The following is a 24,477-nucleotide window of genomic DNA, read 5'->3' as shown; positions in this document are numbered from 1 at the left end:
GTGTGCTAGGCATTTTGAAAAGCACTGCAAATTCAGGGATGTCAGCGGCTGATGACCCTGTTTCAGCAGTTGTGATGCATGAAGGAATAAAACAGGCCCACCTGAGTGCTAGTTGGGAGGTTCTATGATTATTGCACTTTACAAATGCAAGAGGGGTTACCCAGCCTGGAACTGGGCAAGTCTGGGTGGGAATTCAGGGCTATTTAGCTCCAGCCTGCCATCTCCACATGCTAACTGTTTCAATATGGATTTTGCAGGATGGGGACCCGTAAGAGGCAGCCCTGCCTGGTCCCTGCCTGCCCCACTGTGGCCCTGCAGCTGTGGGCTCTGGGCTTTGGGACATCTCCTTTACTGAGCAGGAGGCTTGGATGTCCTCTCCAGCCACCTGGCAGAAGGGCTGTAACCGAATCCTTCTGTGGCCTTGTGACCCTGAGAGCACCAAACTATGTGTTTGTTTAGCAGGGAGAGGCTCAGGTCTCATTCGTGGGTGGTCAAGCCAACTGTAGGGACAGGAGCCGGCAGCTGAGGCTCTTAGGCAGGGGCAAAACTAGTGGTGTGAGCTGGTTTCCAACACAGAAAGGTCCCGTGAGCTGTTTGATCCTGTAGGACCCTGGGAAGTACCAAAGGAACAGGGGCTGGGGCCTGTTTGGTCTCTGCCAGAGCCTCTCCCAGGGCAGGGTGCCCACAGCCCACAGTTTCTCAAGGGTCACAGCAATGTCTAACAAGGAAAGAAAATAAACGTAATAATTCCAGAATACAGAAAGAAACTTGCAGGCCCAGGCGCAGTGGCTCACGCCTGTAATCCCAGCACTTTGGGAGGCTGAGACAGGCAGATCACTTGAGGTCAGGAGTTCGAGACCAGACTGGCCAACATGGTGAAACGCCGTCTCTAGTAAAAATACAAAAATTAGTTGGGCGTGGTGGTGGGTGCCTGTAATCCCAGGTACTTGGGAGGCTGAGGCAGGAGAATCGTTTGAACCCAGGAGGCGGAGGTTGCAGTGAGCCGAGATCCTGCCGTTGCACTCCAGCCTAGGCGAAAGAGACTCCATCTCAAAAAAAAAAAAAAAAAAGAAAAGAAAAGAGAAAGAAACCTGCAGAGTTAAAATGAACACATGTTGAATTAAATGCCTACCAAGGGCAATTTCATGCCACGCTGTCATCTGGACCTCAACTGTGATGAGCTCATGTATATGTAAATTACGGAAAGTGGGTGCATTTTAATATGTGTGATGTGATTGACATGGGTAGGGCCCAGGACCTGTGAAGGCCTCACAACCATCCTACAAAGAGAGGTGCTCTATAACCTTCCGGGGCTCCCTGGTTCCTTCTAGGTAAGGTCCCTCTCCACTTGGCAGGTGTTTGAATTTTATTCAGCCAGTGTTTTTATTTTGCTTATTTATTTATTTATTTATTATTATTATTATTATTATTGTTGACTTGGAGTTTCTGTCGCCCAGGCTGGAGTATAGTGGCATGATCTCGGCTCACTGCCGCCTCCTTCTCTCAGGTTCAAGCAATTCTCGTGCCTCAGCCTCCCGAGTAGCTGGGATTACAGGTGCGTGCCACCACGCCTGGCTAATTTTTTGTATTTTTAGTAGAGACAGGGTTTCACCATGTTGTCCAGGCTTTTCTTGAACTCCTGGCCTCAAGTGATCCACCTGCCTCGGCCTCCCAAAGTGCTGGGATGATAGGTATGAGCCACCGTGCACGGCCTTTATTTTATTTTTTAAAGAAACAAGATCTTGCTCTGCCACCGAGGCTGGAGTGCAGTGGCATAATCATAGCTCACTGCAGCCTTGATCTTCTATGCTCAAGCAATTCTCCTGCCTCAGCCACCTGAGTAGCTGGTACTACAGGTACGTGCCACCAAACTTGGGTAATTTTCTTTTTAAAAAATGTTTATGTATTTATTTTTGAGACGGAGTCTCGCTCTGTCGCCCAGGCTGTAGTGAAGTGGTGCAATCTTGGCTCACTGCAAGCTCCGCCTCCAGGGTTCAGGCCATTTTCCTGCCTCAGCCTCCTGAGTAGCTGGGACTACAGGCGCCCACAGCCACGCTCGCCTAATTTTTTGTATTTTTAGTAGAGACGGGTTTCTTCGCATTAGGCAGGGTGGTCTCGATCGCTTGACCTCATGATCTGCCCGCCTTGGCCTCCCAAAGTGCTGGGATTACAGGCGTGAGCCACTGCACCTGGTTAATTTTCTTATTTTATGTAGAGATGAGGTCTCACTATTTTGCCCAGGCTGGTCTCGAACTCCTGGGCTCAAACCATCCTCCTGCCAGGATTACAGGTGTGAGCCACTTCACCCCACCTCAGCCAGTGTATTTTAATATCTTCTCCAAGTCAGATGCAGGAAGGGGATCTCCAGGCAAAGAGGCTGGACCCTCAGAGGTCCCCATGGTCAAGCTGGGGAGACAAACACATTTTCAAATACATGGGGGACTGTCTGAGGAACAAGGGCAGAGGGAGGATCAGAACTGGGTTGAGCATGAACTGAGGGTATGAACCAGGCTTCCGTCCTGTGTGGAAGCGTCTTGAGTGTTGGGTTGTCCTTCAGAGATGAAGGCACTGTTTGGTTCTAGAAGCAACGCAATGCACCAACCCCATGGTCTGACTGCAAGGGGGTCAAGTCGCAGCTTGATCCCTCACAAGCTGTGTGACTATGGGCAAGTGACTTAAACTCTCTGTTTTGGCTTCTCCATCTGTCAAATGGGGAGGATGAGCGCTACCTACTTCTTCTGGAGCAGCTCACGGTATGCAGTGAGCCCAGTGCATGCCTTGGCTATTGCCGTTACTGCAATGATGATTAGGCTTGGGCAGCTGAAAATTGTCCAAATGTATCCTTTTGGTACTCCTCGGCACCTTTTGGTCATTTGAAATTAAAGGAAAGTTTTCTGCCTGACCAGCCACCCGCTATAAACATTCACCCCAGGAGAAGGCAAGGCAGTTCTCCCGGGGCCTGGAGATGATGCATTGATTGTCCCTCGAGAGCCCTTGGGCTGGGAGGAGCTGCTTTTTTAGCTCCTGTGGTCATTTTCCCTGCAGCAGGAGGATGAGGTTTGAAAGCAGCAGACAGAACCTGAGGTTGGTTTCTGCCGAGGTCCCTCCATCCCCTTCCCTGCATCCCCTTCTCTGCCATCCAGGGAGGTGAACCTCCTTCTCATGCCCCACCGGCCCCATCCTCAGCCCACCCCGATCCTCACTTCTCCAGGTCCCCTGCTTTGCGAGTTATAGGCCAGTGGGACTCAGCATTTCCAAGCCACCGATGCTTGTGACGTAGCCAGAGATTCTGAGGCAGGACACAGTGGTTCAGGGTTGTCGTCTGGGTCAGACAGGCCCACGCGCCAATCCCACCACTCCCCGGCCGTGTGCTGCTGGATGAGTCACTCTGTCTTCCTGATCCTCAACTTGCTCATCTGTAAAACGGGCAAATGCTAGCTCCCATCTCACCAGGGCGTTGTAAGGATGAAGCGAGGCAGTTTACACTTTATAAAATCCTTAACAACAGTGTCCAACAATCGTGAAAGTCCTCTGATGCTGGACAACTGGCTCTGGGATGGACGCCTTCCAGAGGGAGCCTCAGCTCGAGCGTCCCCCCAAAACATGTGGCTCTGTCATTGGATACTGGGAGAAGTACCTTCCTTCCCTTTCGAAGTCAGAGAAAGTCGTGCCCAAGCAGACCAGCCTCCCCCACCCGCGCCTGTTATCTGGGGGCTGCAGACCGGGCCTCTAACAAGAGGTTTGTTAGGATGGGAAGTGAGTCAGGAACTCTGGTCCTTGATTGGCTGCGTGTGCTGAGTCTGTGGCTTTATCCCCTCCCTGACACCCTCCTTGGGGTTGTTCGGGCCAAGTGCGTGTTATTTTCTTTTTTGCTGGTTAACATTGTTAGCCCCCAGGGTGTGCCGAGGACCAAGCCCGGCACAGGTATGAGGTTGTGCTTTGGAAAAGCAGGCGATCCTCCTTCACAAGTCTCCTGTTACAAGGCACGATAAAAGCTTTCAAAGAAATAAAAGGGTAAAAGGAAGGAGAACTGAGGAAGAGGCAGTTGTGCGTAGGAGGAGCAGGGAGGGTGTCCCAGGAAGAAGGACCAGCATGGATGAGGCCCTGAAGCCTGAGCGTCTCCCTGGCCCACATCCAGGCCTCCTACCCCTCCAGACAGCCCCATGTCTCATGCCTCCCACCCCCTTCACTGTCAAGGAAATTCATCATCGTTCCAGGCATCTGGAACAGCAAGTGCAAAGTCCCCATGGCAGGGACACATTGATGTATTGTTGTAAACGCAGCAAGGCTGGGGTGGCTGGAGCCAGATCGGGGGCTCGATGGGAGGTGGATGGGCCGGGCAGATCACACAGGGCCTGAGGACCACCATATAGACTGCAGGATTTATTCTTGGCATCGAGGCCTGTTTTTTTTTGTTTTTTTTTTTTTTTTTGGGATGGAGTCTCGCTCTGTCGCCCACGCTGGAGTGCAGTGGTGCGATCTCCGCTCACTGCAATATCCGCCTCCAAGATTCAAGCAATCCTCCCACCTCAGCCTCCGTGGTAGCTGGGATTACAGGCATGCACTAGCACGCATGGCTAACTTTTTTATTTTTTTGTATTTTTAGAAGAGATGGGGTTTCACCATGTTGGCCAGGCTGGTCTTGAACTCCTGACCTCAAATGATCCGTCCACCTCGGCCTCCCAAAGTGCTGGGATTACAGGCGTGAGCCACCACGCCTGGCCTCCTCAAGGCCTGTTCTGTGTATAGCCTCCCCCGAAACCATTTCGTTTGGGGAACAGGAGGGAGACTGAGCAGTAGAAGGAAGAGCAGAAGCTCAGGGGTGGTGTGGCCGCTGCCTGGCAGGATTCTGAAGGACAGAGGGTGGAAAAGGGAGGAGAAGATGTGACCGCTTGGCCCAGGGGGACAGCGCCTGGCTCTGTTTCTGAGCTGCCCGTGAGAACAAGCCCAGCTGCTGAGCAAACGGTTCCTGGAGGGAGTGGGGACTGGACCCAACTGGGATTCAAATCCAGGTTCACCATCCCATGCTGTGTGACTTGGGGTAAATTAGTGAGCCTCTCTGGGCAAGTACATGAGACCTATACACATTTTCCAAATGATGAAACAGGCCCAGAGAAAGGAAGGGGCTTGCCTTGCTTGAAGGAGGTGGAGCTGGGCTTCTAACCAGGTCGCCTGAACCCCTCCAGCCTCCACTGGCTTTACTCTGCACTCTGTCCTCTGTGGGGAGATGATTTCCTTTGAAAGTGGGTCCAGCGGGGCTGAGATCTACAGGGCAGACACAGTTCTCAGGGGGTCTCCCTTGCCAGCTTGCTGAGCCCAGACCCCAGGATCCCCATGGTGCATTCTCTGGGGGAACGAGGCCTCCCGATTCCAACGCTGATGTGTTTGTCCCAGCAACTGACATGGAGATATGGCAGGAGGCGGCTCTGTCCTCCTGGCCCTGGTGGAGGACAGGCTGGCTGGCCTTGCTCGGCCTGGGGTGACACCAAGGGCTTCTGGGCGAGTATCCATTTCTTCCTCGGCCCCCTCCCCCTGCCTCTCTTCCTGGGAGCCAGGAGGGAAGGGGGAGGAGGTGTCTGTCCTCAGATGCCGGCACTATTTTTGGAGCCTGCGTTGATCCCAATTCCGGGGCACGTGGGCTGTGACAGGCGCTAGGAGCAGACCCCGCTGGAATAAGGAATAAGGTCAGCCACAGATGCCGGGATACGCCCCCACCACCGTGACCTGGCCCTTCTAGTACTGGGCACGGACTCTTGCCCTCCCTGAGCTTAGGTTCATGGGCTTGGGGGCCCCTCCAGCTACCTCCACCCAGGTCTACACCCCCGCCTGGGAGGACCTCCGCCCGCACAGAAGCAAGCAGCCGCAGCACAGAGCCTGGGGCTGACCTGAAGTGGCTCCGAGGACAGTGAGGGGCCCTTCCCTTCGAAGGGCACAGTGGCATGGAATCCAGCTTAACCTCTTGTGCTCGTGGCCAAATCCTGTCTGAGACACACGGAGAGACCGTGGAGGAAATAATCCCGGCCATCCCTTCTCCAGCACCCACAGCAGTTTGCTCAGTTCTCAGGACGACTGGGTGCAACAGGGCACTGAGAGGTTGAGTAACCCACCCAAGGTCACACAGCTTGTAAGTGATAGAGCTGGGATTTGTACCCAGGCAGGGTTCCAGTCTGTGCTCTCAGCCAGGGTGAGACCCTCTAATGGCTCATAGGAAGCACATTGCTGAATATTTACATGAACATGTACATAAAAATATTATGTAATAGATATATTCATATATAAAATAAGCTCCTTAAACTGCTCATATATTTATTTATATATTTATTTTTATTTTGAGATGGAGCCTGGCTGTGTTGCCCAGGCTGGAGTTCAGTTGCACAATCTTGGCTTACTGTAACCTCCGCTTCCTGGGTTCAAGCGATTCTCCTGCCTCAGCCTCCTGAGTAGCTGTGATTACAAGCATGCGCCACCATGCCCAGCTAATTTTTATTGTTGTTATTATTTTTTATTAGAGACAGGATTTCATCATGTTAGCCAGGCTGGTCTCAAACTCCCGACCTTAAATGATCTGCCTGCCTTGGCTTCCCAAAGTGTTGGGCTTACAGGCATGAGCCACCGCGCCCGGCATACCCATATATTTATATATGGAATATATTATGTATCCATATATGAAATAATATATTTACATAGGTACATTTATATATACATTATATATTTATAGATATGTGTAGATATGATCTATATGTATAAACTATCTATTTATAAAATTATATAGAACACCCTGTATTTGCATTATGTATAGAAATATATATGCACACTATATACGTTGTGTATATTTATATTAACATATATTCACATATTTTATATATACCTTTAAATAATTTATGTATACATGTGGCCAGGCGCGGTGGCTCACACTTGTAATCCCAACACTTTGGAAGGCCGAGGTGGGCGGATCACCTGAAGTCAGGACTTCGAGAACAGCCTGACCAACATGGTGAAACCCCTCTCTACTAGAAATACAAAAATTAGCAGGGTGTAGTGGCATGTGCCTGGAATCCCAGCTACTTGGGAGGCTGAGGCAGGAGAATCGCTTGAACCTAGGAGGTGGAGGTTGCAGTGAGCAGAGATCACGCCATTGTACTCCACCCTGGGTGACAAGAGCAAAACTGTCTCAAAAAAAATAAATAAATAAAAAATAAATAAATAGTATATGTATACATGTGGATTCATATGTGTGTATGTGTATATATAAACATACACATGGAGAAAGACACTTTTTTTAACGAAACAGTTTTATTGAGATACAATTCACATATCATACAACTCATCCATTTACAGCACACAATTCAGTGGTTTTCAGTAGATTCATAGTATTGTGCAAGCTTCACCACAATCAGCTTTAGAATAGTCTCATTACCTCGACAAGAAGCTCTGTCTGCCTTAACCCTCAACCCTCAACACCCCCACCATTTCTCTCCTCACCACTCTTGGCCCCTGGCAACCACTAATCTACTTTCTGTCTCTATTTGCCCATTCTGGACATTTCATATAAATGGATTCACGCAGTGTATGGTCTTTTGTGATTGGCTACTTGCACTCAGCATAATGTTTTCAAAGTTCATCCATGTTGTAGCATGAATCAGTACCTTGTTCCTTTTTGAGGCTGTGTATTCCATTTTATGGCTAGACCACCACTGATTTATTCACTCATTCATTGATGGACATTTGGGTTATTTCCACTTTGCCTATTATGAATAATGTTGCTATAAATATTTGTATATTTTTTTGTGTGGACTTATGTTTTCATTTCTCTTGGGTACATACCTATAAGTGGAATTGCTGGATCATATGGTAACTCTTTGTTTAATTGTCTGAAGAACTGCCACACTATTTTCCAAAGGGGTTGTACCATATTACATACACATGGGAGGGTTTGAGGGCTTCAAGTTCTCCACGACTTCACCAGCATTAGCTATTATTATGTCTTTTAAAAGTTATTATAGTCATCTTAGTGGATGTGAAGAGGTATTTCATTGTGGTTTTGATTTGCATTTCCCTAGTGACTAATGATGTTGAACATAGTTTCATTTGCTTTTTTTGTGTTGGTATATTTTCCTTGGGGAAATATCTGTTCAGATCTTCTGCCATTTTAAAATTGGGTCATCTCTTTGTTGTTGAATTCTAACACTCGTTTATATATTCTAGATGCAAGTCCCCCATTTGCTACACACACATGCACACATATGTATGCATGTATAATTTGCAAAAATTTTCTCCCATTCTCTGGGTTACCGTTTCACTTTCTTGCTTGTATCCTTTGAAACACAAAAGTTTTAAAATTTGATGATATCCAGTTTATTTTTTCTTTTATTGTTTGTGCTTTTGATGCCATAAGTAAGAAACCATTGCTTAATCCAAGTTCATAAAGATTTATTCGTATGTTTTCTTCTAAGAGTTTTGTAGTTTTTAAAAAATGCTTTAAAATTTTTATTATTATTTTATTTGTTTATTTTTTTGAGATGGAGTTTTGCTCTTGTCGCCCAGGCTGTAGTGCAATGGCACAGTCTCTGCTCACTGCAACCTCCGCCTCCCGGGTTCAAGCGATTCTCCTGCCTTAGCCTCCCAAGTAGCTGGGATTACAGGTGCATGCTACTATGCCCAGCTAGTTTTTTTGTATTTTTAGTAGAGACAGGGTTTCACCATGTTGACCAGGCTGGTCTCTAACTCCTGACCTCCAGTGATCCACCCGCCTCAGCCCCCCAAGGTTCTGGGATTACAGGCGTGAGCCACCGCGCCCGGCTCCAGCTTCATTCTGTTGCATGTGTATATCCAATTGTCCCAGCACCATTTGCTGAAGAGATTATTCTTTCCTCATCAGATTCTCTTGACACCTTTGTAAAAAATCAGTTGATGATAAAAGTAAGGACTTATTTCTGGATGCTAAATTCTCTTCCACTGAGCTGTATATCTCCCCTTATGCCAGTATCACACTCTTTTGATTACTGTAGCCTGATTTGATATCTATATATTTATAGATATGATACATATTTATATACATACTGCCTATATTTATAAAATTATATTATATAGAAACACCCTATATTTACATTGTGAGTAGATAGATATGTGCACTGTCTATATAAATTGTTATTATTTTTTCTTTTGTTGTTGAGTAGCCTGATGTTGCTGTAAATATTTGTGTATAATTTTTTTGTGTGGACTTATGTTTTCATTTATCTTGGGTATATACCTAGGAGTGGAATTGCTGGATCATAAGGTAATTCTCTGTTTAACTGTTTGAAGAACGGCCAAGCCATTTTCCAAAGGGGTTGTCCCATATTACATTCACATGACAGGGTTTGGGGGTTTCAATTTCTCCACATCCTCACCAACACGTGCTGTTATGTCTTTTTTTTTTTTTGAGACAGAGTTTCGCTCTTGTCGCCCAGACTGGAGTGCAATGGTGTAATTTCAGCTCACTGAAACCTCTGCTTCCTGGTTTCAAGTGATTCTTCTGCCTCAGCTTCCCAAGTAGCTGGGATTACAGGCCCCCGCCACCACGCCTGGCTGCTTTTTGTATTTTTAGTAGAGATAGGGTTTCACCATGTTGGCCAGGCTGGTCTCGAACTCCTGACCTCAGGTGATCCACCTGCCTTGGCCTCCCAAAGTGCTGGGATTACACGCGTGAGCCACCACACCTAGCATGCTACCATGTCTTTTAAAGTAAATCAGGAAATATGAGTTCTCCAATCTTGCTCTTTTGCATGACTGCTTTTGGTTATCTTGGGTCTGTTGCATTTCCATATGAATTTTAGAATAAGCTTCTCAATTTCTGTAAAGAAGTCAACTGGGATGTGGATATTGTGTTGAATCTGTAGATTAGTTGGGGAATATCGCCATCTTAACAATATTAAGTCTTCTGTTCCATGAATATGGGATGCCTTTCCAATTATTTAGGTCTTTAATTTTTTTCAGCAATGTTTTGTAGTGTTCAGAGTATACATTTTACACTTCTTTTTGTTAAATGTATTCCTAAGTATTTTATTCTTTTTTGATGTAAATAGAATTTTTTCATTTTATTTTCAGTTTGCTCATTATTAGTACAAAGAAATACAACTGATTTTTCTATATTGGTTTTATATCCTGCAACCTTGCTGAACTCATTGATTAGTTCTAATCTTTTTGTGTGTACATGTGTGGATGCTTTAGGATTTTCTATATAAATAATCATGTCATCTGCAAATACAGATAGTTTTACTTCTTCCTTAACAACTGGATGGCTTTTATTTCTTTTACTTATCTAGAACCTCCAGCACAAGTTCGAATAGACACGAATAATGCACATTCCTACCTTGTTCCGGATTTTAGGGGAAAGCACTCAGTCTTTCACCAGGGATGTTAACTGTGGCTTTTAGCAGATGGCTTTACCAGGCGGAGGAAGTGCCCTTCTATTCCTAGTTTATTGAAATTTTTTTTTTTTTTTTATCATGAAGGGGTGTTGGATTTTTCTCAAATGCTTTTCCTGAGAAATACCTTATTTTAAAATGTCCCCGGAGTCCCTGTGCTTCCTTCTGAGGGCAAAAACTCAAATGCAGAGGCAAAACTTGCTTGCCAAATCACTGTCCAGGCTCTGCTGTGTTGGGCTCTAACAGGTGCTAGCTGGTGGAACGATTGTTGGTAATGACTGCAAAATCCCCGCCCCTTCCAGTGGCCAGGGCTGCCTTTCCCGTCTGATAAGTGACACAGCAGATAAGGAAGTCGCGCTGGGCGGGGGGGTCCCTCTGCCCCCCACCACGTCCGCTCACTGCCGCTCTGCCCCCAGGCCTACGAGAAGCGCTTCCCCACGTGCCCACAGATCCCAGTCTTCCTGGGCAGCGAGGTCTTGCGCGAGTCCCGCAGCCCGGACGGGGCTGTGCACGTGGTGGAGCGGAGCTGCCGGCTGCGCGTGGACGCCCCGCGGCTGCTGCGGAAGGTGGGCGGCCCTGGGGCTGGGGAGTGGAGGAGGGGACATGTCGCGGGGGTGCAGGAGGGCTGGGCGCGGGAGCTGGGGACCAGGGCGGCGGGGGCCAGGCGGGGGAGTGGGGGTGTGTGAGTTGATGTTCGGATGGAGGTTCCAGGATGAGGGTGGCTGGACCCTGGTCCCGGGCCCAGGGCCCAGGAGGGGCGAGGGCTGGAAGGCTGGGCTGGGCAGTAGCGGGAACTGGGCGGGGTTCGGGGGCCAGGGCCGGAGCTGGGTGGTGGAGATGGGTGGGCGGCAGGGCGGAAGTCGGGGGTTGGGGTCCTGGATCCGGGCTGGGTGGGCGGTGGCGCAAGGGACCTGGGGCTCAGGGCAGGGGGGTGACTGGGGCCGGCCCGCTGGACTCGCGCTCCATTCCTTTGTGCTCCACGTCCCCCACCCACCTCCGCCTCCCCGCCCATTCCCTTGCAGATCGCAGGTGTTGAGCACGTGGTCTTCGTGCAGACAAACGTCTTGAACTGGAAGGAGAGGACGCTCCTCATCGAAGCGCACAACGAGACCTTCGCCAACCGCGTGGTGGTGAACGAGCACTGCAGCTACACGGTGAGCCCAGGCCGCCCTCAGCGCCCTCGCCCGGCACCCACCTGCCCCCGGCACCCACCTGCCCCTGGGACCCACCTGCCCCCGGCACCCACCTGTGCCCAGAGCTGTGTCCCTACATTCCTTGAACCTCTGCCCAGCCCTCCCTCCCGGGGCATTGTCAAGTAAGATACAGGATGCTTGGTTGCCTTTGCATTCAGATGAACAACCCATAAAATTTTTTAGTATGTCTCAAATATTGCTTGGGATATACTTATACTCAAATGTTATTTGTTGTTTATTTGGAATTCAAACGTGACTGGACATCCTGTGTTTTATCTGCTAAATCTGACAACCCAATGCCTCCCTCCTCTTTCCCCTCCCTCCTTTCCTTCCTTCTTTCATTAAACTATGCCTCAGTTTCCTCACGTGTGAAATGGGCTTAATAATCATGCCTACTCCGTAGGTAGTATGTGGTGGCTTTAGACCAGTGCCTGGCACATATAAAGTTCTATGTAAATGTTACCTTTGAATATAATTAATAATAATTATTATTATTCTCTAGTATATACTGATTGAGCACTTACTATGTGCCAGGCACCCTGCCAAGTGCTCAGCACCCAGCAGTGGACCAGGCTGCCTGACCACTGCCCTCATGGAGGGTCCATTCCAGTGGAACAAAACGGAATCAGTGTGTATGCATTTGTCACAGCTAAGGCTGGATCCAGCAGGGAGATGTGTGGGAGTCAGAGGAGGTGGTGGGGGCACTGAAGCTGAGTGCTGAAGGATGAGAGGAGCTGCCCATGGGGAACTGGGAACAGCATTTTGGGGGTGGGAACAGCATGAGTGAGGTCTGCCAAGGTGAGGCCATGGGGGCTAGATCTTCATGACTTTAGAGGCTGGAATGAGGCACCTGCAGGCATTCACTGATGGGACCCAGCTCTGCCACTTTCTTGCTGAGTGACAGTGGGCCACACTGTCTGTATCTGTAAAATGGGGACATTGGCAGATCCTGCCTTGTTGTGTCGTTTTCACGATGATAACTCCAGGATAGCAATGATAGACCATCGTACGCGTTTTTTTTTTTTTTTTTTTTTTTTTTTTTGAGACATAGTCTCGCTCTGTGGCCCAGGCTGGAGTGCAGTGGCATAATCTTGGCTCACCGCAACCTCCGCCTCCTTGTTAAAAGGATTCTCGCGCCTCAGATTCCCGCGTAGGTGGGATTACAGGCACGCGCCACCACATGCGGCTAATTTTTGTGTTTTTGGTAGAGATAGGGTTTCTCCGTGTTGGCCAGGCTATTCTCAAACTCCTGGCTTCAAGTGATCCACCCACCTTGGCCTCCCAAAGTGCTGGGATTACAGACATGAGCCACCGTGCCCGGCCCCATTGCCTTTTCTTTCTACGCCCCTTGGGTCCTCCAGGAGCTTGGGCTCAGGTTGTTCAGATCCTCCAGGGAGGGGCAAGCAACAGTTGTTGAAACCCCTCTTAGTGTGTGCGGTGTTTCTCAGAATGAGTTCCATCAATAGCTGAGTCAGCAGCTCCTGTGGCTGCTTGTGAAATGCAGATTCCTGGGTCCCAGCCTGAAAGTGTTTCTGCCCACAGACGTTTGATGAGGACTAGGTATGGGTCCATAAAGGAGCTCTGCCAATGAAGTTTTCTTTTTGCAAACATACAGATCTATAAATATTTATTGATATACAAGGATATGTAATATACCTTTTTTTTTTTTTTTTTTTTTTTTTTGAGGTAGAGTCTTGCTCTGTCGCCCAGGCTGGAGTGCAGTGGCGCGATCTCAGCTCACTGCAAGTTCCGCCTCCCGGGTTCACGCCATTCTCCTGCCTCAGCCTCCCTAGCAGCTGGGACTACAGGTGCCCGCCACCACGCCCGGCTTTTTTTTTTTTTTTTTTTTTATTTTTAGTAGAGACGGGGTTTCACCGTGTTAGCCAGGATGGTCTCGATCTCCTGACCTCTTGATCCGCCTGCCTCGGCCTCCTAAAGTGCTGGGATTACAGGCGTGAGCCACTGCGCCCGGCTGTAAAATATCTTTATAAAGATAACATATAATATATAACTATTTAAAAAATCTATGTCTAAATTTTATGTAGAATATTGATATATAATTTATTTATAGATTATATAAATGATACACTGAACAATTGTATTTATTTTATTTTATTTTTTTGGAGACGGAGTCTTGCTCTATTACCCAGGCTGGAGTGCAGTGGCATGATCTCGGTTCACTGCAACCTCTGCCTCCCACGTTCAAGCGATTCTCCTGCCTCAGCCTCCGGAGTAGCTGGGATTACAGGCACCCGCCACCATCTCCGGCTAATTTTTGGATTTTTAGCAGAGACGGAGTTTCACCATGTTGGCCAGGCTGGTCTCCAACTCCTGACCTCAAGTGATTCGCCCACCTTGAGCTCCGAAAGTGCTGGGATTACAGGCATGAGCTGCCACGCCTGACCTAAACATATGTATTTCTAACTAATTTTCTATGTATGTGTATAATATTGAAAGGGCAGGGCTGCAGATTTGAGACCCACATTCTCCCAGCTTCTCATGAGAAGGCTTTTTGTTCCCTGACACTTTGAACTTTGCATCGTTCTCTGGGTGGGGGCCCCTTGGTCCTGCTACCCTCTCCAGGGTTGCCAGGCTTGATCTGCTGTCCACTGCAGGCTGTGCCTGGGCCCAGGTCAGCAGGAGAGCCCTGGGGGAGGGCAGGGTGCCCCTGACACTGACTCCCTGGCATGACTCCTGCCTGGCTTTCAGGTCCACCCTGAGAATGAAGACTGGACTTGCTTCGAGCAGTCTGCCTCACTGGACATCCGGTCTTTTTTTGGCTTTGAAAATGCCTTGGAGAAGATCGCCATGAAGCAGTACACCGCCAACGTCAAGAGGGTAAGGGGTGGGTTGGGTTAGTTACTGGAGGAAGGTGCACACACCTGCTCTGCCATCAACAGCCACGTGACACCCGGCAAGACCCTTACCCTTCCTGGGCCTCAGTCTTATCTGTTAAATGGGTACTTTAGTAATGACCAAATCACCACGAGAGAATGGATGGAAAGTAACTGGTCTGTAACAGGGGCACCCTAATCCTCACTCTGGCACCATGAGATGTCCAGGCTTATGTGGTGAATTATCTGGACACCAGATAATTCTGTGGTGCTTTTTTTTTTTTTTTTTTAAGATAAAATGGTCATTGCTTGCTTTAAAGACCTCAGATCCATCGCTAAGTAAAGACCTGTTCTTGTGATGAAACAGATGAAATTAACTTTAATAACAAATTTTTATCCAATGTGTTATCAATATAAAACTTATTACTCCAAGGTGGGAGGATCAATTGAGCCCAGGAATTTCAGAGCAGTCTAGGCAACATAGCGGACCCCATCTCTAAAAAAATAAAATAAAATAAAATTAGCTGGGTGTGGTGGTGTGTGCCTATAGTCCCAGCTGCTCAGGAGGCTGAGGCAGGAGGATCTCTTGATCCTGGGAGGTTGAGGCTGCAGTGTGCTGAGATGGCACCACTGCACTCCAGCCTGGGCAACACAGCAAGTCACCGTCTCAAACAAAATAAACAAAAACAAAAACAACCCCCAACCCGAAAAACTTATTACTGAGCTATTTTGCATTCTTTGTTTCGTACCAAGCCTTGGAAATCAGGTGGGTGTTGAACACTCGCAGCGTCTCTCCATCCTGACCAGACACATCCAGCCGCTCAATAGCCACGTGTCGGGGCTGGGACCTGAGCCGGCTGGTTGTGACTCCCTGTGGTGACCCGGTGACCCCCCTCCATCCTGCCCCGTGCTCATGTGTCTTGGGTCTCTCTGGCTTTCAGGGGAAGGAGGTGATTGAGCATTACCTGAACGAGCTCATCTCCCAGGGTACCTCGCACATTCCCCGCTGGACGCCTGCCCCAGTCCGTGAGGAGGATGCCCGAAACCAGGCTGGACCGAGGGACCCCGGCTCCCTGGAGGCCCACGGGCCCAGTAGCACCCTGAGGCCCGCTCTGGAGGCGGTCAGTATGGACGGTAGGTGGTACAGCCCAGGCCAGTCAGCCCTAGGAGGCTGCTGCAGGTCCTCTTGCTCCATGGGGGGCCCTTGTTGGGGAGAATTGCCTCCCGTCCCCCCTAGGAACGGGTCTGGGTCTTGGAATGACACAGCCTCCTGCCTCCACTGACTGCTTTTCCCTCTCTCTATCCTGGTCCAAGAGCAGAACCCATTTGTTTCTTTTCTTTTCTCTTTTCTTTTCTATTCTTTTCTTTTTTGAGATGGAGTCCCCCTGTGTCGCCCAGGCTGGAGCGCAGTGGCACGATCTCGGCTCCCTGCAACCTCCGCCTCCCGGGTTCAAGTGATTCTTCTGCCTCAGCCTCCCAAGTAGCTGGGATTACAGGCATCTGCCACCACACCCGGCCAGTTTTTTGTATTTTTAGTAGAGATGGGGTTTCACCATGTTGGCGAGGCTGGTCTCAAACTCCTGAGCTCAAGTGATCTGCTCGCCTTGGCCTCCCAAAGTGCTGGGATTACAGGCGTGAGCCATTGCGCCCGGCAAAAACTCATTTATTTCTAGATCAGGAATTAACCTCTGGTGCCTTGACATTGCCTCTTTCTCTGGTTTTACTATTTACTAACTTACCAATTATTATGAATTTACTAATTATTATGATTGCTATTGTTATTTTAAATTATATGAGTAATGCATGGTCATGGTAGAAAAAAATTCAAACTGTAGGGAAGGTATAAGAAGTACTATTCTTTTCCACTCCCTAAAGGCTAACAATAGTTTTGTGTTTCTATGCCCTGAAGCTGTTTAGGTGCATATATGCACATGATATGTATATATACCCACACCCATATGTATGTACATGCATACATACGTGTGTCTTATGTTGAACACATGAGAACATATACATTCCACTTGATATTTTGCTTTTTTTTCACTTACTAATGTTGCCTGAAAAACTTTCTGTATCAGTGCCTATGTCTTCTTTTCATACTTCATAGTATGGCGTGGTTGCACCATAACTAATTTATTAATAAATACTAATTAGTTATTTAGAGACAGGGTCTTCCTCTGTTGCCCAGGCTGGTATGCAGTGGTGCAATCGTGTCTCTCTGTAACCTTGAAATCCTGGGCTCAAACGATCCTCCTGCCCCAGCTTCCTGAGTAGCTGGGACTATATCGGCACAAGCCACCATGTCTAGATAATTTATTTTTACTTTTATTTTATTTTTAATTAATTAATTAATTATTTTTGAAGTGGAGTCTCACTCTGTCACCCAGGCTGGAGTACAATGGCACGATCTCGGCTCATTGCAACCTCCGCCTCCCGGCTTCAAGCAATTCTCCTGCCTCACTCTCCTGAGTAGCTGGGATTACAGGCATGTGCCACTATGCCTGGCTAATTTTTAAATCTTTAGTAGAGATGGAGTTTCACCATGTTGGCCAGGCTGGTCTTGAACTCCTGACCTCAGGTGATCCACCTGCCTTGGCCTCCCACAGTGCTGGAATTACATGTGAGCCACTGCCCCCGGCCTTGATTATTTTGAATTAGTCTATTTAGCTAGTTCCCTATTGAAGGAAACAACCCTATTTAGGTTGTTTCAGTTTTTAAAAATACAAACAACATGGTACATGTGAGTACTAAAGAGTTTTTTAAAAATGTATGTAAGTATATATAAAGCATAACATTTTAAAAGTGGAATTGCTGGTTCAAAGTTTACATGCAGGCCGGGCGCGGTGGCTCACGCTTGTAATCCCAGCACTTTGGGAGGCTGAGGCGGGCGGATCACGAGGTCAGGAGATCGAGACCACGGTGAAACCCCGTCTCTACTAAAAATACAAAAAAAATTAGCCGGGCGTGGTGGCGGGCGCCTGTAGTCCCAGCTACTTGGAGAGGCTGAGGCAGGAGAATGGCGTGAACCCAGGAGGCGGAGCTTGTAGTGAGCCGAGATCGTGCCACTGCACTCCAGCCTGGGAGACAGAGCGAGACTCCGTCTCAAAAAAAAAAAAAAAAAAAAAACAAAGTTTACATGCAAGTAAAATTTTGGTAGATTTAACCATTAGGCTTCCAATGAGGTTGTGCTAATCATTGTTCCCACTGAAAGTGTAATTGCATCTATTCCTGACTTCACTCCAGCTCCCCACAAAAGTCTTAGTAAACATTGTAAACTTCTGAAAGGCAATAAAAGTAGCCAATGGTTGATTAGTGACCAATTTTTTCATTATGAGCAAGATCAGGCATTATTTTTCATGTTTAGTGACTGTTTTCCTTTTTTTTTAAATAATGAATACTTGTTCTTGTCCTTTGTCCATTTTGTTATTTGCTCATTGCTTTCTTATTGGTTTATAAGAGCTCTTTGTATATGAAGGCAACTAGCCTTTTGTCACAGTGCAAGCTTTTGTGGACATGGAAAATGTTTACAATATAATGTTAAAAGGAAAAATCCTAGGATACAAACTCTATGTACACCACCAATCCAGTTCCAGCCATGTGTAAGATGTGTACTCAGGTTGATAATGTTTTTCCTTTAGGGCCACTGCCGTGCAGGGACTTGCCTGACTCTGACACACTTGGGTGGCAGTGCCATGGAACTAATAATACATCTGGGGCTCTGTTTAGGGAGAATGAAATTCATTCATACAACATGTATTTATTCTTTTTCTTTTTTTTTTTTTTTCTGTCACCCAGGCTGGAGTGCAGTGGTGTGATCTCAGCTCACTGCAACCTCCGCCTCCTTGGTTCAAACAATTCTCCTGCCTCAGCCTCCCAAGAAGCTGGGGCTACAGGCGTGCACCATCATTCCTGGCTAATTTTTGTATTTTTAGTAGAGACGGGGTTTCACCATGTTGGCCATGCTGGTCTCGAACTCCTGACCTCAAGTTATCCTCCTGCCTTGTTCTCCCAAAGTGCTGAAATTACATGCAACAAGTATTTATTCTGCACCGACTGTGTGTGCTGGTTGGCTGCTGTTGTACGTGCACATATTCTTTTTTTTACAACAGTGCCCGCTCCTGCCCCCTCCTGTGCACGCTCTCTGTGGCCTCGTCCCCTGTACCTTCCCCATTTTGCACAGCTCCCCCCTTCCTTCTCCATCTGTGCTGTCCGCCAGCAGCACAGGCACTCAGGGTGGCTGGCAGAGGACATCCTCATGCCCCTTCTAACCTCTCCTGAATCCCTGAGTCTTTGTGCTCAGGAGTAGAAAAAGCGTTCACATCTGCCTGGGGCTGGAGGGATGCTGGGAACTCTAGCCTCACTCGTGTTTCTCCCTCATCCCATCCTCACTCCCTCCCTGATTCCAGCATCTCTGCCTCTGACCACACAAGGTCTGGAAAATTCGCCCCTCTGCCAACATTCTCCCACCTCTGTTTACCCAGATGGCTCCTGGCACAGCAGTTGGCGTGACCCCCCACTGTGGGCTTTTCTGTTTTGGGGGTGCTGCTGGCCGTTCATTCAGCCTGTTTTCTTATTTACCGTCTGTCTGCAAAGGACTGGCTCTGCCCACGGAGGTTGCTGCTTTGTGTGACGTCTCTGCCCACTGCTGAGATGCCAAGAGGCCAGTGCACGCCAGCATCTGCCACCCTCATGGCTAAGAGTCGGGCAACAGGACTCAGGCTTGAGGCCTGGCCTCTGCATACTGGCAACATTCCAACTGCAACCGGCCAATTGTGGGGGACAAGGCTGCACAGTGGGAATGTTCCCTGTGGTTCCCAGGCTGCTAAAGAGACAGCATGGCTGTGTTGCAGGGTCCAGGCTCTGTCAAAAGCTGCTGTCTGTCAAAACCCCACAGTGGGGCCTGGGGATGGGGAAAAGCAAAGAGAACTGGTGTTTATCAACCACCTCCTTTATGCTGGGCACACAACATGCATTTACTTATTTGAGTTACTCTACCTCTCTAGGCCTCAGCTTTATCTTCTCTCTCTCTCTCTCTCTTTTTTTTTTTTGTAAGATGGAGTCTCACTCTGTTGCCCAGGCTGGAGTGCGGTGGTGCAGTCTTGGCTCACTGCAACCTCCATCTCCCGGGTTCAAGCGATTCTCCTGACTCAGCCTCCTGAGTAGCCGGGATTACAGGTGTGTGCCACCACGCCTGGCTAATTTTTGTATTTTAATAGAGACCGGGTTTCACCATGTTGGCCAGGCTGGTCCCAAAATCCTGACTTCAAGTGACCTGCCTGCCGTGGGCTCCCAAAGTGCTGGGATTACAGTCGCGAGCCACCACTCACAGCAGTTTTATCTTCTCTAAAGTGGGGATAATAGTGACGCCTGCCTCACAGGGGTGTGGAGAGAGCTCACTGAGACCAGGCGGCTTCTGAGCACACAGTGAGTGTAAGCCCATATTGTTAAGAATCCTTAGAACATCCCCAGAGGGTGGGAATTATCTTCAATTCCCAAGGTCAAAGAGGAGAAATCCCGTCTCACAGTGAGATCCAGGTTCGCCCAATAATGCATTTTCAGAACCCCCTTGGACATGGGCTGGAGAAATGAACGAATCAGAGTCCCCAGTGGCTGCTGTCTGGGGTGGGGGCTCAGCCTGGCTTGGAACCACGTTTTAGAGTCAGTGAGGCAGCCAGGAAGGACTGGCAGACAGACCACGTGGTAAAGAGACACAGCGTCTCCCTCTTGTCCTGAAGCCCCCCCTTCTCCTCCAAGGGGACAAGCTGGATGCGGACTACATTGAGAGGTGCCTGGGCCACCTCACGCCCATGCAGGAGAGCTGCCTGATCCAGCTTCGGCACTGGTTACAGGAGACCCACAAAGGCAAGGTGGGTGCAGGGGTTACCCTGGAGCAATGCATGAACGGGCAATGACTGGTACTCAGCCTCGGTGCGTGGGAAGGAAAGGCGAGATGATAATGCTGACACATTATCTCTTGCTGATTTATTTATTTATTCATTTATTTCTGTGAGACAAAGTCTCACTCTGTCCCCCAGGCTGGAGTGCAGTGGTGTGATCTTCACTGCAACCTTCGCCTCCTGGGTTCAAGCAATTCTCCTGCCTTAGCCTCCTGAGTAGCTGGGATTACGGGCGCGCACCACCACGCCTGGCTAATTTCTGTAGTTTTTGTAGAGATGGGGTCTCACCATGTTGCCCCGGCTGGTTCTGTAATTTTATCTGCTGGGTCAGGGGATACCGTTCTGTGGGCTTTTTACTTCATTGTCTCTCAGATTCCCAAAGATGAGCACATCCTTCGGTTCCTGCGGGCTCGTGACTTCCACCTGGACAAGGCCCGGGAAATGCTGCGCCAGTCCTTGAGCTGGCGGAAGCAGCACCAGGTGGATCTCCTCCTTCAGACCTGGCAACCCCCTGCCCTGCTGGAGGAGTTCTATGCAGGGGGCTGGCATTACCAGGACATAGGTGCGTGCCTCCACCCACATCATGTATAGGGGATACTTTGGGCACTGCCAAACGCACTTTATTTCTTTATTATTTTGAGATGGAGTCTCACTCTGTCACTCAGGCTGGAGTGCAGTGGTGCCATCTCGGCTCACTGTAATTTCTGCCTCCCGGGTTCAAGCGATTCTCCTGCCTCAGCCTCCCCAGCAGCTGGGATTACAGGCACCCGCCACCACACCTGGCTAACTTTTTGTATTTTTAGTAGAGATGAGGTTTTGCCATGTTGACCATGCTGGTTCCAAATTCCTGATCTCAAGTGATCTACCTGCCTTAGCCTCCTAAAGTGTTGGGATTGCAGGCATGAGCCACCGCACCCGGCCCAGATGCACTTTAAACGCCATGTTTCATGCTAACATCTTACTATTTTTCCTTTTGACTCTTCCAGGCATCTAGAAATGCTTTGAAGTGACAACCTAGCTAGGAAGAACCAGAGCTGGAAGGCTTTGGGGCTTGAGGAGGAGACATTTCTCCACTGGGCTGAGTGAGCCCATCCTTACTCACAATGATTGTGATTGTATACGTAACAGGTGCATACATTTTGTATGTTTCCAAGGGCAGCTGTAGCAAATGAACACAAACTCGGTGGCTTAAAACAGTAGAAATGTGTTGTTTCACAGTTCTCAAGGCCAGAAATCGGGAGTCAAGGTGTCAGCAGGGCTGTGCTCCCTCTGAAAGTTCTAGGGGAGAATCCTTGCCTGCTTTTTCCAGCTTCTGGTGGCCCCAGGTGTTCCTTGGCTGGTGGCAGCTTCACTCCAGTCTCTGCCTCTCACTTCACATGGCCTTCCCCTCTGTGTCTCTGTGTCCTCACCTTGCCTCTTCTGATAAGGACCCCAGGAGACTGGATTTAGGGCCCCCCCCAAATCCACTGTGATTTTATCTTGAGATCCTTAACTAATTACACCTGCACAGACTCTAGTTCTTTTTTTTTTTTTTTTTTAGGGACAGAGTCTGGCTCTGTCACCCAGGCTGGAGTGCAATGGTGTGATCTCAGCTCACTGCAACTCCGCCCCCTGCCGGGTTCAAGCGATTCTCCTGCCTCAGCTTTCTGAGTAGCTGGGACTACAGGCGTGCACCACCATGCTCGGCTAATTTTTGTACTTTTAGCAGAGATGGAGTTTCACCATGTTGGCCAGGCTGTTCTTGGAACTCCTGACCTCAAGTGATCTGCCCGCCTTGGCCTCCTAAAGTGCTGGGATTATAGGAGTGAGCCACTGCACCCAGGCATGGGTCACATTTTAATGTCCCCATGGATATGAGTTTTGGGGATACGATTCCACCCATTACAAATATATTTTCTGGCTTTTTAAGTTAAATTGCCACTGAAGCCTGTGCCTACCACACTTTCCAATGTCCTTTATCTAAATATTCATCTATATCGAGTAGGGTAAACGCTTGAGTCTCCTAAAGAACCGGCTGGCATGGTTTCTCTTAATGCACGATCAATCTTCCTAATTTATGGAATCCAAATTTATGAACTCCCCTTATTGCTGAAATTTACTTGTAACCCCCAAATCAGTATTCACAGAACTTTTTCAGTCATGCTCAGATATTTTCAGAGTGGCGAAGTATTGGAGTCGCCCATCACGCACGCTGTCTGTTGAAGTTGAACGACGCGGCTCCTGCCTTCTTGTTTCAGTTCCCATACCCTAAATGAGTGTCCTTTTTGTGGCTTATTTAATGCCATATTCTTGCATTTTTGGGCTTTTCTTTGGTGACTTTGCTGTTTAAAATGCCTCCTCGTGTAGTGCAGAAGTGCGCCTAGCTTTCCTAAGGATGAGCAAGTGGCCGCGTGCGCCATGCAGAAAACACCCAAAGTGTTCCACTAGCTTCAGGCAGGCACCAGCTACAGGGCTGCTGGCTGTGAGTTCAACGCTGATAGATCAGCAATATACATTCAAGTGTTCTTAAATAGAAACACAAGCGAGGCGCAGTGGCTCACACCTGTAATCACAGCTCTGTGGGAAGCCAAAGCTGGAGGATCACTTAAGCCCAGGAGTTCGAGACCGCCCCCCGCCGCCCCACATCTCCACAAAAAAATTATCTGGGCATGGTGCTGCATTGCCTGTGGTCCCAGCTACTTGGGAGGCTGAGGCAGGAGGATTGTTTAAGCCGGGGAGGTTCAGGCTGCAGTGAGTCGAGATCATGCCACTGTACTCCAGCCTGGGTGACAGAGTGAAACCCTGTCTCAAAGAACAAAGAGGCCAGGTGTGGTGGGCTCACGTCTGTAATCCCAGCACTTTGGAAGGCCGAGGCGGCAGATCACTTGAGGCCAGGGGTTGGAGACCAGCCTGGCCAACATGGTGAAACCCTGTCTCTACTAAAAATACAAAAAATTAGCCAAGCATGGTGGTGCATGCCGGTAGTCCCAGTTACTTGGGAGGCCGAAGTGTGAGAATCGCTTGAACCTGGGAGGCAGAGGTTGTAGTGAGCTGAGATTGCTCCACTGAACTCCAGCCTGGGTGATACAGTGAGATTCTCTCAAAAACCAAAAAATCAACCAACCAACAAACCAACAAACAAAAAACCCCACGTAAAACAAGGTTATGTATTGATTGGTTGACAAAAAGTACTACGGGGCCGGGTGTGGTGGCTCATGCCTGTGATCCCAACACTTTCGGAGGCTGAGGTGGGCGTATCACCTGAGGTCCGGAGTTTGAGACCAGCCTGGCCAATATGGTGAAACCCCATTTCTACGAAAAATACAAAAATTAGCCGGGCGCGCTGGTGGGCGCCTGTAATCCCAGCTACTTGGGAGGCTGAGGCAGGAGAATTGCTTGAACCTGGGAGGCTGAGGCAGGAGAATTGCTTGAACCTGGGAGGCGGAGGTTGCAGTGAGCCGACACCGCACCACTGCACTCCAGCCTGGGCGACAGAGCAAGACTCTGTCTCAAATAAATAAATAAATAAATAAATAAAAATGTTTTGTAGAGAAGGGGTCTCACTATGTTGCCCAGGCTGTCTCAGACTCCTGTGTTCAAGCAATCGTCCCGCCTCTGACCCCCAAAATGCTGGGGTAATAGGTGTGAGCCACTGTGCTGACCCTTATTCTCATTGTAACACTTCTGTTTTTCTGCCTTTCACAATAAGTGGCGTCAGCCCCTCTTGGAAGCAGGCAGGGTGTTAGTAAGTGAAGGCTGGATCGGGGCTTGGTGGGTTGCAGCCTGAGGAGGTGAAGCCCTCACCTGCAGCTGTGACCTGCCCCTCGGAAGTAGCACTCTAAATAACGGGCTCTTCTTTTCGCTTGGCCCCATCCACAAAGATGGCCGCCCCCTTTACATTCTCCGCCTGGGCCAGATGGACACCAAAGGCTTGATGAAGGCCGTGGGGGAGGAGGCGCTGCTGCGGCACGTGAGTCAGGGGCCTCTTTCCTGGACCCCGTGGCTGGGGCCGGGCCTGGGAAGGGCTGTGTGGGGTAAAGCAGCGAGGTGGACGTTCAGCAGCACTGTCTCTCCCTTTCAGGTTCTCTCCGTCAACGAGGAAGGACAGAAGCGGTGTGAGGGGAGCACCAGGCAGCTGGGCCGTCCCATCAGGCAAGAACCTGGGCTG

The 24,477-nt window shown here is 48.9% G+C and overlaps 1 protein-coding gene across 1 annotated transcript in view; it reads left to right on the top strand.

The window, feature by feature from the left end:
* The window catches only part of SEC14L5 (SEC14 like lipid binding 5), a 57,833-nt gene that overhangs the window by 14,973 nt on the left and 18,383 nt on the right, over window positions 1–24,477 (top strand). Inside the window, exons 3-10 of the mRNA XM_030797957.1 lie at window positions 10,823–10,972; window positions 11,429–11,560; window positions 14,309–14,437; window positions 15,375–15,567; window positions 20,188–20,300; window positions 20,703–20,892; window positions 24,191–24,279; window positions 24,391–24,461. Coding sequence (XP_030653817.1) covers window positions 10,823–10,972; window positions 11,429–11,560; window positions 14,309–14,437; window positions 15,375–15,567; window positions 20,188–20,300; window positions 20,703–20,892; window positions 24,191–24,279; window positions 24,391–24,461 — 1,067 coding nt within the window. The remainder of the gene's footprint in view (window positions 1–10,822; window positions 10,973–11,428; window positions 11,561–14,308; window positions 14,438–15,374; window positions 15,568–20,187; window positions 20,301–20,702; window positions 20,893–24,190; window positions 24,280–24,390; window positions 24,462–24,477) is intronic.

This window comes from Nomascus leucogenys, chromosome 18 (genome assembly GCF_006542625.1).
Source record: "Nomascus leucogenys isolate Asia chromosome 18, Asia_NLE_v1, whole genome shotgun sequence".
In the NCBI taxonomy this organism is placed as follows: Eukaryota; Metazoa; Chordata; class Mammalia; order Primates; family Hylobatidae; genus Nomascus; species Nomascus leucogenys.
Note: the sequence above shows the minus strand (reverse complement) of the source record. Positions and strands in the feature narration are given on the sequence as shown.